The 15,000-nt window shown below is 37.5% G+C and overlaps 2 protein-coding genes across 2 annotated transcripts in view; one reads left to right on the plus strand and one right to left on the minus strand.

Moving 5' to 3' along the window:
* Positions 1-4,660: 4,660 nt before the first annotated feature.
* LOC119584855 (alpha-1,4-N-acetylglucosaminyltransferase-like) overlaps positions 4,661-15,000 on the minus strand; it is a 14,271-nt gene continuing 3,931 nt past the window's right edge. Inside the window, exons 2-5 of the mRNA XM_037933491.1 lie at positions 10,079-10,177; positions 9,728-9,839; positions 7,176-7,366; positions 4,661-6,335 (exon numbers count right to left, since the gene is read on the minus strand). Coding sequence (XP_037789419.1) covers positions 5,922-6,335; positions 7,176-7,366; positions 9,728-9,839; positions 10,079-10,177 — 816 coding nt within the window. The 3' untranslated portion in view covers positions 4,661-5,921. The remainder of the gene's footprint in view (positions 6,336-7,175; positions 7,367-9,727; positions 9,840-10,078; positions 10,178-15,000) is intronic.
* Positions 14,122-15,000, plus strand: part of LOC119584857 (alpha-1,4-N-acetylglucosaminyltransferase-like) — a 1,559-nt gene continuing 680 nt past the window's right edge. Inside the window, exons 1-2 of the mRNA XM_037933492.1 lie at positions 14,122-14,134; positions 14,300-14,490. Of these exons, the coding sequence (XP_037789420.1) occupies positions 14,122-14,134; positions 14,300-14,490 (204 nt within the window). The remainder of the gene's footprint in view (positions 14,135-14,299; positions 14,491-15,000) is intronic.

Raw genomic sequence — 15,000 nt, forward strand, 5'->3', positions numbered from 1 at the left:
GGCGTTCATTAAAGCATTTACAGAAGTCTACCTAAAGTTTCCCTTATATTTAACTTTCGACAATAACGAAACAACTCACTCATGGTCATTCACGATTCCTATGATGATATTGTCATATCGCAAGTTTAGTCATGTTCCTCTCCGTGGTACATAGGCATATATAAAAGATAAATTGAATGCTGACATTATTACCATTTTATTATGAGTATCTGTATTATCGCAGTTATTATTATCCTTGTCTATCGTTATTGTTAGTTTGAATTGTTATAATTACATTATCGTTCATTATCATTTCCATGATAATTAGTATTTATATTGATATTTTTTATTCATTCATAGTCATATTACACTTTTCCTTGTCGTTATTACTATCACCATTATCATCACTAATGTTTTTATTCTTATAACCACTATTATCTTTACGATCATCTTTCTTACTAGTAATGTTGTTGTTGTTCTTATTACCATCATTATTGCTGATGTTGATGACATCATTATCATTATCAGCAACCTTAATAATCGTATTAAAGACCTTGACATTGTCATTATCATATTTATCATCATCATTGCAACACCATTTTGCAGTTATCATTTTCACTGTTACTGTAACTTTGATTATCATGATAACTGATAATGCCACTGTAATCTTTCTCATTATTGCCATTGCTTTAGTATTATCATAATCACTATTATCCTTTCAGTTAGAATTGGTATTGGCACTTTCGCTGTTATCATCATCATTAGTCATTACATTATACGTCACAGGGTTTTGCTTATTGTCTGTGATATTAATCTTGTTTTAGTGTCTATTATTACCATAACTGTCATCTTTACTTTGTAATTATTATCCGCATTGATATGACTTATTTCATAATCACTATCACTTTGATATCATCCTTTTTATTTTTGGTAGCATAACTGATTTCATCATCATTTATAACGTCATTATTATAATTATTCTATCCGTTTTACCTACATTATAATTTCATTATTGCCATTGTCGTAGATAGCCATAGTAGCAGTATTATTATCACTGATATTATCATTGCCATCACCACTGACATCAATTTTTTTTTTTTTTTTTTTTTATTCATCGCCATTATTGTATAATACCATCTGCATTACCATTACTATAAGTAGCATTATCATTATCAATATTACTGATATTTTTCTTGTTGCACTCCATTTTCACCTTATTTTTAGCTTTTATCTGCCAGTATGTTATTTCTTTCAGCTATCACTTCTCTCTTTGCTTCTTCATAGATTATGTTTGAACCTTGCCCTTTCTTTATCTGTTAGTCAGGAGAGCGCCCCTTTTCAAGTGATCCCTGCCTTTCCGAGTTTGTTTGTTTTTTTCGCACAAAGAGTCATAGATAAAATAAATAAGATGACTGTATGTATGTATGTATGTATGTGTGTGTTTGTATATTTGTATCTTTTTTATATATAGCTTGATAGTATACAGTATCCATAGTATCCCCCAACCCATTGTCGTTAGACTCTGTATCTTTATAATTTAGTTTATCCTCAATATTTCGTTTTCTTAATACGATTGTCATAGAAGAAAACTATTTTTCTAGAGCATATACTATACTATTTCTACATTATTATATTATATACCGTTTTCTATGAATGTATAACCCACGCAGCCAATAGTTTTAGCATTAACAAATGGGACGCTTTAATCTCGTCCGTTCCTTTTTATGGATATTATGCGAATGTTAACATTTCAGGAAATCGTTTTAAAAGCATAAAGGTTTTAGCCCTTAAAAAATTTCCAAAAACGTATATATCGTAAAATATTCGAAAGACATACTGATATAAACTAAGCTGCAAACAGTTTATACGATTCAACGATTCGTGTGTACCTTTAGTAACCTCCAATTACAATGGCTATGCACACATGGGAGAGTCAATCTCGTGTTAGAGGAGGATGTACATACACGTATGCATCTACGTATGCTTTGTATGTATGCATGTATGTATGTATGTTTTGTGTCTATGTATGTATGCATGATGTATGTATGTTTTGTGTCTATGCATGTATGCATGTATGTATGTATGTTTCGTGTCTATGTATGTATGTCTTAAGCCCGCGGTGGCCGAATGGTTAGAGCGTCGGACTCAACACTGTCACGACGGCAATCTGATTTCGAGGGTTCGAGTCACCGACCGCCGCGTTGTTCCCTTGGGCAAGGAACTTCACCTCGATTGCCTACCTAGCCACTGGGTGGCCAAGCCAGCCCAAGTCAAGTGCTGGTCCCAAGCCCGGATAAATAGAGAGAATGATTACCTAAAAAAAAAAAAGGTACCACCGGCACTCTCCGTGGAAAGGAACTGGGGACCCTACCACGTACTCACTCCAAGAGCATCACAACATGAAAACTACAATTAAGTATCATGCTGTGACCACGGCGGCTCAGACATGAACCTACCGTTAAAAGAAAGAAGATGTATGTCTTGTGTCTATGTATGTATGCATGTATTTATGCACTTGTATTTTTTATATATAGGTTTAGTGGATGATTCTGAATCCGTTATGCTGTTTTCTTTATGTTCCATTTATCCATTAATATTTTGTTTTCAAAATATATATTTTAGAAGAAAACGAAATTTCTATAGTACTAACTATTCTTCATGAAATATTGACTAAATGTGTAACATTTTCTGTAAAAGTATTCTTGTTTTTTATATGAGTAGAATACTTTTCTTTCGTTCATATTTCTTTATAGATATGACTTGTCTCAAATTACTGAACATTCTGGAATTTGAACACAAAAAAAGCTAACGCTTGGAAAGTTATCCAGGCGAAGCCCAACAATAATTCGCGGAAGACTACAAGTTGTAAGAAGTTGTAAGTTTGCATTATTTTAGACTCTTGAGTACTTTTACTAACTTTCAGAATCAACCTCTTGTTCATTTATTCCCTAGTTTATTTTATGAAGATTATGAAGAAATAGTGAATTAGTGAAGTAAAGAAATAGTGCTCTCCCTTGTAAGCAAAAGCCCTGTGCACAACATCGAATGGACATATATATATAATATATATATATATATATATATATATATATATATATATATATATATATTGTTTGTGTTATGTGGTTTGTGTTTGTGTTGTAGTGGCGTGTATGTATGTTATGTGTCTATTTGTCTTGTTTATGTTATATATATATTATATATATATATATATATATATATATATATATATATATATATATACACACACACACACACACACACACACACACACACACACACACACACACACACACACACACACACACACACACATATATATATATATATATATATATATATATATATATATATATATATATATATATATATATATATATTTAACACACACACACATGTGTGTGTGTGTGTGTGTGTGTCTTTGCTTATGTGACCACTATATCTCTTACCCAACAGGTACTGCAAATATCGGGAACCTTATTCAGTATTTCATTTCCTAACATTAAAATTTTGCATTGGCCATTGTCATGACCAAACCTTTCCTTCCTCTTAAAGCTATGCTGTTATTATACACGGAAATCTAGAATCGCATAAAGAAATCACACACACACACACATATATAGTGTTCACACATATATAAACCTTACATTGAATTGTGCCTAGGAGTCACGCTCGCGCGCGCCCGCATGAGTATATGTGTGTGTGTGTGTGTGTGTGTTCTTTTTTTTTTAACGGTAGGTTCATGTTTGAGCCGCCGTAGTCACAGCATGATACTTAATTGTAGTTTTCATGGTTGTGATGCTCTTGGAGTGAGTACGTGGTAGGGTCCCCAGTTCCTTTCCACGGAGAGTGCCGGTGTTACCTTTTTGGTAATCATTCTCTCTATTTTATCCGGGCTTGGGACCAGCACTAACTTGGGCTGGCTTTGCCACCCAATGGCCAATGTGTGTGTCATCATCATTTAACGGTAGGTTCATGTCTGAAGTGGGCTATAATTCAATAGTCACCCATAGGGTATACCATGTTGCTATCAGTGTAACTATTTTATTACATTCGGTGTATAAAACATCCTTATTTTATTTTTTACCGAAAATTATATTTTCTTATCGTTACTGAGGACATTTATATATATGATTTAAACTGTTGTACTAAATACTTTAATTTTATCAAAGTGTGAGTTATATGGGCAGTGTAGGAGCCAGTAGAGTGATGCTAAAATTAATCAGCTCGATATTTTGTTATTTCGTGTGTGTGTGTGTGTGTGTGTGTGTTGTGTGTGTGTGTGTGTGTGTGTGTGTGTGTGTGTGTGTGTGTGTGTGTGTGTGTAGAGAGAGAGAGATGTATGTGTGTGTTTAATACCATTATTAGCAATCTCTCGGTTAAGTAAAAATCCCACTCCAGTGAATCATTATTTGGCCATCCTAATAGAGTAAGTGGTTGTTGCTTTGTATACCTTTTCTTCTTTCATATTATTAAGTCCTATAGTAACCTAGGTCGGTCTGCTTTTAATTTTTGAAGGTCGCGGCTCTCGACAAGGCTGCTGACGTTATTCCATTAGATTTTCACGATTTTGTTTGATGTCCAAGTCTGAGTTGCTCAGATAGCGTCTGCTTATTTTCGGAGACCCATTGGCAATAAGCACATGAACCAACAGACCTTAAGGAGACGATAATACAACAGGAATGCCTGGACAATATATTTGTTTGTCATGTTTGGTAGGGGGTGAGATAACAACAATATCTCAGCTTTGCAAACTGTAGGGTAGGTGAAAAAAAAATCATACACTATATGGTATATGCATGTGCACGTCTAATACTTATGTGATATGTGATGTATTTTTAATAACCATGCGTCTCAAGTTATATACAACTTATGAAAGCGGTCAGATCAAAATGTCTCTCAGGTGTTTATTATATACAAAACATATAAAGCAGGCCAAGGTTTACAAAAGGAGGTTATCAAATTTACCGTACAAAGTTACAGCACACCAAAGGTCAGGTATGATAAGCCAACAAAACTCTCTTTGCCCTATCACTCTGCACTACGATGCAGGGAGAAGGAAAATTACTGTAGGTAAGAGATCAAACAGGGAAGAGGATATGGTGTGTATCTGTCTGTCTTTGTTACCAATGTTGGGGTTAAGGTAACGGCTTAATGCATTATATATCCATAGAGATATAATGCATTGGCATGGCTTGCTCAAGGTTACAAACACATAGATAAAAACGACATGCATATAAAATATACAAAAATGCGAGAAATATTTGGTGCATGGTCTGTTATATTATCTCCGATACATAATGTAAAGGCAGTTATCTGCAGTACCCCGCCTGTTTAAGTAATTGAGCAGCCTTTGCAGGAATATGCTAATATCCAACATATGAAAAAAATGCCATCTAAAAAGTACAGACGCTGGATTGGTGCAGAGATCGGAATGCTTCCTTTTTTTTTTTTTTTTTTTTTTTTTTTTTTTTTTTTTTTTTCCTGGCGTTATTTTCTTTGTTTCAAGGTAGTACTGACTTTTTTTTCTGTATTATATTTTTATCTGTAAATAAAATTAAATCCGAGGCAACTTTTGCATTCAATTGCTAAAGAGAGTATAAAGCTAAGAAGATAAACCAAGTTCTTACAAAAGATTCAAAATAGCATTGCACAGATGATTCGAAACTCCAAATGTGTACAAGATTTCGATGGTCATTTTTCCCTTTTGTATCATTTCCGTGTTATTTCATAAAGTTGAAAATTAAGGAATGATTATTAAATGCATTTACAATATTTTTCCTTTTTGCTCTTACTAAAGAGAAACCATAAAGCATCACACCAAGCTTATATATCACGAGGGAACAGAACTAAACCACTATTCGCACACTTACCAAACACGCGAACCACTGCCTCATTACTATAAAAAGAAACACTAACATCATACATCGAGTATAGTCACACTACAACGGCAGATTATGTTCCTGTAAACATTGAAACACTTCGGGGCAATTGTCAATGGCCACTTCCTTCAAGATAGAGTCGCCGGAGAGAGAAACTGTGGATTTAGACGAAACAGAGTGAAAGAGATGCAGCGAGAAGGCGTGCGTGTTGGAGAGGAACGCGCGCCCCAGGCCCTCTCCCTCCCTGAAGATGCTCTGCAGCTGGTCCTTCTTGTACCCGTAGTGGATGGGGTAGAAGTAGGACCTGGGGAAAATCGTGACGCCGTTGCAGTGCTCGGCCTGGTCGGGATCGGCGGAGGAGGGAGTGGTGACGTTCTTGGGGCAGCTCTGGTGGAGGATGTGTGTGAAGAGGTTGGGCCCGATGCTGCAGCATCCTTGGGGATTGAAGGAGGTGGGAATGGAGCTTACCACATCCTGCAGGGAATCAGCCCAAGAGAAATGTATTGAGAAAAGAAAATTATGAATGGATAACATGAAAAGGGTAGGTGGATTTACAACAATTACGACAACAGGGATATACTCAGGAAAAAAATAAAACACTATAAATGCCTCCGTGAAAAAGACTCGAACTTACTCTCTCCAGGAAACGCCCAAAGAGAACAGAACTAAACCATTCGTTATTACGATTGACCTGAAAGGATTGTCATGTCAGAGCGTACGCAAGCTTCATGGACATATATATATATATATATATATATATATATATATATATATATATATATATATATATATATACACACAAACAAACTATATATATATATATATATATATATATATATATATATATATATATATATATATATATATTGTGTGTGTGTGTGTGTGTGTGTGTGTGTGTGTGTGTGTGTTGTATGTATATATATATATATATATATATATATATATATATATATATATATATATATATATATTAATTTATATATATATATATTTATATATGATAGTAAGGTACTACAGACAAGAGAGATGGAACAAAACCAGGTCATACAACCCACATAATAAAGAAGAGAGTATGATAGGGATTTTTATGGACCATATGCGCAAGTGCGCATGTGTGTTTAATTACGCTTGCTCTGAATGTTACCTGGAGAGAATGTGTTCAAGTCTTTATCAAGGTGGGTATATGCCTCTTTATATCTCATACATTAATGCAATAGTCCACCAAGCACATGTACAACAATGTTCTTTCACATACAATTCCATCAGGAACACAACCACAAGACAGTAGTGAAATATAGTTTCAAAATCACTCACCTGGAGGAGTGGATGGCCGGGGCTGAAACTCACAACGGCTGTGTTGACAAGCGCATCATCCACTCGACCCAGCCAGTTGTTCAGACTGGGCAAAGGGCGCAGCGTTATGGCGTCGAGGTCTACGTATGTTCCCCCAAAACGGCGCAGCAACTCCGCCCGCACTGCGTCGCTCACCTCGGCCGACGCACGACCTGAATATATATATATATATATATATATATATATATATATATATATATATATATATATATATATATATATATATATATATATATATGTATATATATATATATATATATATATATATATATATATATATATATATATTGTGTGTGTGTGTGTGTGTGTGTGTGTGTGTGTGTGTGTGTGTGTGTGTGTGTGTGTGTGTGTGTGTGTGTGTGTGTGTGTGTGTGTGTGTGTGTGTGTGTGGCTGGTGTGTGTGTGTGTGTGTGTGTGGTGTGTGTGTGTGTGTGTGTGTGCGTGCGTGTGTTTGTGTGTCTGTGTATGTCTCTCTCTCTCTTTATCTATCTATCTATCTATCTATCTATCTATCTATCTATATCTATCTATCTATCTATCTATCTATCTATCTATCTATCTATCTATCTATCTATCTATATATATATATATATATATATATATATATATATATATATGTATGTATCTATGTGTGTGTGTGTGTGTATACATATACATATACAGGGCCAAAGTTTGACATAATCTGATCTGGCATGAAGTTTTAGCCCGCACTTGCCGGTTACTATGCACCTTTAATGGCAATGTCATGGCAGTATGGCAATTTTATATATATGTAAACTACACACACACGCACATACACACACATATGTGTGTGTGTGTGAATGCGTATGTGCATGTGCCGTATATATATGTATATATATATATATATATATATATATATATATATATATATATATATATATATATATATATAATTGCCATACTGCCATGACGTTGCCATTAATAGTACATATCAACCGACAAGTGCGGGCTAAAGCTTCAGCCAGCGCGTCGGGATGCAAGATCAGACCATGTCAAACTTTGGCCCTGTGCACATACCTCATAATTACCCTCAAAAGCAGGAGTGGGCATTATTCTGACTCTTTTAATAAAAATGTGATCATGGAGTTTCCATGATCATCCACTAATCAAGTTTCCATGATCATCCAATATTCAAGTTTCCATGATCATCCACTAGTTCAAGTTTCCATGATCATCCACTGTTCAAGTTTCCATGATCATCCACTGTTCAAGTTTCCATGATCATCCACTAGTTCAGTAGGAATAGAGGTCCTTTGCCTCTTCTCAGTAGGACTCTACGAGCTGGTGACAACGGTAGGATGGGAAGCACTACACACGGACGCAAAATATCGTGCACGAGAGTTCCGACAGCAGCGAGAAGAAAAATATGAATATATGGTTTCACTCAGTTGTAGGAAAGGAAGCACAACACACAAGGGAGTTTCACAGTGCTGAGAAAGAGGACATGGCACAGAGCATATAACAACAACAAAAATTAATAGAAGTTGACAAAACAGCTTAGATTAAGTCATAGTACACAAAAGACCTACCTACTGAGCTTCTTCTTTGCAACAGTTAGTTTCCTTAAGTGTTAAACTCTTGGCTTTTGGTTTTCCCAACAACCGTGCAAACTTGCGTGCTTTTGGCGCTGTTTAAGTTTTTAATGTGGGACTTTAGATGTTCTGCATGTTTGGTATGTAGCTCAAAGGAGCTGAAGCAGATCCCAACAAAAGAATTATTTGGGTTGCACAGTGCACACTGTAACGCTGGCATCTGTGAGTAGTTAAAGGGATGACGAAGGCGCAGCAGACACACTATGCAAGAGTGATAAAGGTTGGCTTAATTGACAGCAGTGAGGCGCAGTACTGGCAGCAATAAACAAGTAGCTGCAGAGGAAAGGAACATGGTAGGACAAAAGACAAAACTCCATCTTCAGGCATATTTGGAGGTATGATTCTTCATCCAAGTTTGTAGTGAATTCTACAGCTTAATTGTAAATAAGAGACCCCTCTTTGCTCTTATCTACACCACTCACTACCCAGTGAAGAGTAGGAACCACAGCATTGTTTGCCCTTATTGAAAGCGTAGGTGACCACGCTTCAAGTCAGTGCCAGAATTCCTTCACGTCAAGATGCACTGCTCGGACTGGTGGACATAGGACATGTGATCTCGCCCCTCGGCCTCGATCCCTGGCCATTGCTCTGAAGAATTAGATCAAGTCAAACCTTTGCCCTGTGCACACATCTTGCAATAATCTCGTCAGCGCTTGCATCGCCCCAGAGCAATATCTCAAGACTCGGCTAATTCCTTACGACTCTCTTTAATACAGGGATTAAATATAGAGGAAGTTTCCCTGACTACCCACTAGTTTAATGTAGGTCCTAATACCTTCCCAGGGAGACAGTGTGTGTGTGTGTGTGTGTGTGTGTGTGTGTGTGTGTGTGTGTGTAAACAAATCGGGAGATATGATACAGGTGTAAATTTAATATTTTTCTCACTATCCCTTTTCTCACCGTCACTGAACATCCACTGTCGATTCTGGTGCCACGTCCGGAGGTTCTCATCCTCAAACACTTGATCCAAATCCAGCCACGCTAGCCGCACGTTAGCCAGGCCTTGCAGCACCTGTCAGTGAGGACTACTGATTCATTTGCATCTACTAAAACATCTAGACGGTAATTTATCAAAATGTATATTGAATTACCATGGAAAAGAATTACACTGAAATAACCAAATGACTAATATTAAGCCGATGATCGAATAAGACGAACAGACATAACAGTGCAAATGTAGAAAAGGCGAGCGTGAATTGCATTGTAAAGCATACCCCATGGTGACCCATTCCTTTTCTACGTGGAACTTACCTTGAGGAGTGGGTGGTCTTGGTCAGGGTCCGGGGCAGTTAGGAGGACGAGTACCGGCCGGTGAGGGTGGTAGATGGAAGAGCTCTCGACGGCACACGCCTGCGGAGAGGAAGGTGGTTCTGTGTTAGAAGCAGGACGCGAGCTGGGAGAACAAAGATGAGTTTAATGCGCGGAAGGCAAAGCTACTGGCACTTGCAACCATCAGCTGTGGGTTTGTCTAAAGGTCAGTTTATTATATTACCATCATTATTACACTTATCACTGTTATCTTTGTTAAATTCATTACTGTTGTCAGTATCATTACTACTATTATTACTATTCACATTAGTATTTCTGTTACTATTTACATTTTTTTATCATTATCATTATTATTAAAATATGAGTATAATCATTACTCTCATTATTATCATCATCACCAATATCTTTATCATTATCATCAGCATCAGCATCAGCATCTTCATCATCATTTTATTCATGACGAAGAAAGATGTCCCAGCTCAACATGGCATGAGGTTCATCAGTAGTAGGCATCGTGAACCGTTGCCAGATTTACTCTTTGGAGCGCCAGGTGTACTTCAGTTCGAAATTTCACCTCACTGTTGTGTACATATGGCGGGGATATAAATTTGTATGTTGTGTCTTACTTTCTCAGAGTGGCCCCAAGAGTCGATGGCTTACTAAGGAGTCGAAAGGGATCAGCACATTACTAGGGGGTCGATGAATAGTAACATCAAGGGTTGAAAAGAGGAGTCAAGAGGGGGTCAGTAAATAAGTAAGTGTGTGTAAAATATGTGATCTATTAATGTTTCGGTCAAAATATTAGAATGCAGCCGTATAGAATTTAAAAAAAACAGTCAAAGAATATCAAAGTTCGCTAATTACTCTTCAACAGTGTCGATTTTATTTTTTGTTTTATTTTACTTTTCTTTTTTCATCTATCAATAAGCCCAATTTTTTTTAAATCTCGAAATGTAGTTATGTTTAGAAATAACAAAAACCGGAGATTCGCCAGCCTCACATAACTCGGGAATCAGTCAAGCCAGGAATTCCCGCCTTATCGCCCAGAACCCAATTACCCAAGAGCACCGTCTGGCGAACTAGTGAAGCTGGACTACGGACCTAGAGCGTTTTTTTTATCTTAATATTTTGCGTATGCTAGTGGCGGTGTATAGTCTGTGATCGTTTTAGAAATGAGTTAGTAGCTAATGTGAGATAGGGGCAAAGACAGAGAGGAAAAGAGACAGACAAACATACAAGAAGAGAGGAGAGGGAGAAAGAGAGAGGGGGGAGAAGGGAGAGAGGGGAGGGGAAGAGGGGAGAGAGAGAGGAGGAAAGGGGAGAGAGAAAGTTAGAGAGAGGAGAGAGGAAAGAGAGAGAGAGAGAGAGAGAGAGAGAGAGAGAGAGAGAGAGAGAGAGAGAGAGAGAGAGAGAGAGAGAGAGAGGAGAGGAGAGGAGAGAGAGAGAGAGAGAGAGAGAGAGAGAGAGAGGAGAGAGAGAGGAGAAAGGATAGAAGGAAGAAAGAGAGAGAGAGAGAGAGAGAGAGAGAGGGAGGGAGAGAGAGGAGAAAGGATAGAAAGAAGAAAGAGAGGAGAGAGAGAGAGAGAGAGAGAGAGAGAGAGAGAGAGAGAGAGAGAGAGAGAGAGAGATTGGTTAAACATAGAGATTTACAAAGAGAGCAAGGGTCAGGAAGGGAATAGACAAGCGACATGCGAGGAAAAACGCAAGAGAGCGAGGAACACATACGCATCCCAGCCTTTCGTTTATATTTAGAAGCTATGCAGGAAAGAGGCAATAAAATGTCCCCAGCGATGACCCATCACCTTTTACTTCCAATAATGTAATAGTTATGAAAATTTTGATTTTATTCTTCATTTGTATTCTCTTGTTTTTCTTTTTTTCTACTATATCTATTCCCGGTGACTTACAGGACGATTTTTTTCCGCAGTTATAAGAAAAGGAAGTTGGAAAGACACGCAGGCAACTCTAGGTCTCAATATAGCCTCATCCTCTTCTTGCAATATTTCCTCTTGATTTCCTTCCAGTTCCTCTCCAACTCCAGAGAAGTCAAGATGTTCCTTATGAGTATCAACAAAAAGAGGCGAGTGAAAGTGAATGTTATCTTGTTAGTGTGCGCGTGGACCCTGAGTGTAACCTTGGTCGTTCCACTGATGGTGAAAAATGGTGGAGTCATGTGGAACAGAGCAGATGGTGATGAAGCCAGCTGGATGTATCACCTTTGTCCTCACTATCACACGAAGCCAGAGGCACAGGACACGCTCAGCTGGCGCCCTCCTTCCGCGCAAGACATCTTCTTCACGCAGACCTCGTGTGCAGTCGCCCTCTCCATAAGGGAGGTAAACATCCGAAACCAAACCCTCACCAAGACTTCCCTTTTTACTTCAATAAAGGCACTCTAACTTGGCAAAACTCTAGTAGAAGAAAAAAACACTAAGCACAAAATATATATTTTGAAAGCTGGAATAATACGAGACCTCCTGGATACAATTTTCAGGTGTTAAGAGATAGAGGGAAAGAATTTAGATATATTCCATTCTTTTTTTTCTCTCCGCCATCCACCAATAAAAACAACACAATGTCTCCTACAGGCGTGTGCTGTGGAGAGCGCCGCGCGTCATCACCCTCATCAGCAGGTCCTTCTCCTCATGACCGCGCCTGACCTGGACCGCTCTCACCCGCTTCTGCAGGTCAGTCAATGCACCCACTTTCCCTTTGGGTTGATTGTTTTACTAGACACTTATTAGTCAGACTTTATATGTATATGTTATCCTTTATGCTATTAAGATTTTATTGTGCTCAAGTATCATCATTTATTATGATTACGGCTCTTTCGTAAAATCATAAACGGTGTGATAAAGACATGATTGTTTGCTTATGGTATATAGACACGTGTGCAACTATAACTTTCTTTTCTGCAATGGATTATAGGTTTATATCAAATGAGCTGTACTTAAAATAGAAATAACCTATCCAAAACTGAGTATTAGTAGCTGGTAACAGCACCAGTTATAGATCGGGAGGAGTAACGAGGTAAACTGTAGATATTTATAACTCAATCACTGTAATATACATGACCATTTTTTGACGCATGCTAGTCCGTCTTTTATACAATGAATAACAAACGTGACACATTCAGATTATAGAGGATCACAGAACTGATTTTGCTAGGGCCTTAACACACATATATAAGCCGTAAACACAGTCATATACAGTTTCTACATACCCGCTTCGAGATCCTCTACATAGGGAATATCAGTGTACACTACCCAACGTGGTTGAATCCCAGGAGTGACTTTGGAGAGAAGCATACACATATACGAAAGTGTAAGTACCCACGACCTGCTACTTGCATTTCATCTTTGCAGTCATGTTGCTGCCACGAAAAGGGAACTGAGGTTGTCTTATCCTAGCGTTTTTTCCTTTTGTCAATCACTTGACTTATTTCATTTTTACATACACATTTGCAAGTATTTTATACAACATAAGGACCAGTTTGGCAGTTTTAGGACACTCAGGTTATTACTGTTGTTCTTATTATTGTCATTATTATTATGATTTTTGCTGTGTTTATTGTTTTATTGCTATTGTTATTATTAATATTAGTACCATTATTTTTATCATTATTATTAACAGTGTTATTATTATTGGTATTATTATTATTATTATTATTATTATTATTATTATTATCATTATTATTATTATTATTATTGTCATTATTGTTGTTGTTTTGTTGTTGTTGTTGTTGTTGTTGTTGTTGTTGTTGTTGTTGTTGTTGTTATTATTATTATCATTATTATCATCATCATCGTTATCATTATTATTATTACCTTGCTGGTCCTTCGCCATTCAAGTCGGCATGTCATAGACCGTACCTCCCCCCCCCTCCCCTTCGCACTCCCTTTCTGACCCTAGGTGCCCACCCTCAGTTGCTGCAGACGCTGAGCAACGTGCAACTGGCGTGGCTAGATCTGAACGAGGTATTCGTGGAAGGTGTGCTTGGGCAGTGGCACAGAGATCGCCAGTGGATGTACAGCGAAGGTGAGACAGTAGGAGTGTCAGTTTGTATATACCATGTTTTCTGATATACTTATAATAATTTATTGCAAAGCTTGGTGTCGGAATAATGAGTGAATTCAAAGGGAGTCAGACGGCCATTTTGGGTGACGAAACAAACAAACACATTATGACGCTAGCAACAACCAGGTCGAACTTCGGCTGAAGTGAGTGACGCCGTGAGGGCCGAGTTGTTACGTCGCTATGGAGGAACATACATTGATCTGGACGCCATAACTCTCCAGCCTCTGCCCAACACCACAAACTGGCTGGGCCGCATTGACTCTAAGTTAGTCACTGCGGCCGTGTCACGTTTTGATCCAGGAAACCCACTTCTTCAGGTGAGTCTTCGTTGGACGATAAATATTTCAATATGTATACTAAGATCTTCATTATATGCTTCTCCTTGACTGTATATCTTAATATCATTCCTCCAATGGCTAAAAACGCCTATCACACTAGTACAGTCTTTGGCTAATAGCGTGGCATCTCCTTTACGTTTGACAGAGCGACAGACTTCTGCAAACTTTAAGTGAACAGTCAAGTAAAGCGTTATAAGCAAAGAAAGGAAATGTTTGTGTGCAAAAGGACAGGCCATTCCATATTATTTCTTTATTGATAGACACAATGTTAAAAACAACCACGGACCGACGGTAGCACGGACTAGAAAGAGCATTTGGTTGTTGTTTTTTTCGTAACTTTTCATAACTTATATATTGTAGAATTTCATCTTGTACCATCATCGTTAATAATGTTTTGTAAATATGAAAGCCAAAAGTATTAAAATAACAGAAATTATATGAATGAATGGCAGTCTTGGTATTTTAACCTGGGGCTGTATAACAGAACTT

Source organism: Penaeus monodon, chromosome 18 (assembly GCF_015228065.2).
Source record: "Penaeus monodon isolate SGIC_2016 chromosome 18, NSTDA_Pmon_1, whole genome shotgun sequence".
Taxonomy (NCBI): Eukaryota; Metazoa; Arthropoda; class Malacostraca; order Decapoda; family Penaeidae; genus Penaeus; species Penaeus monodon.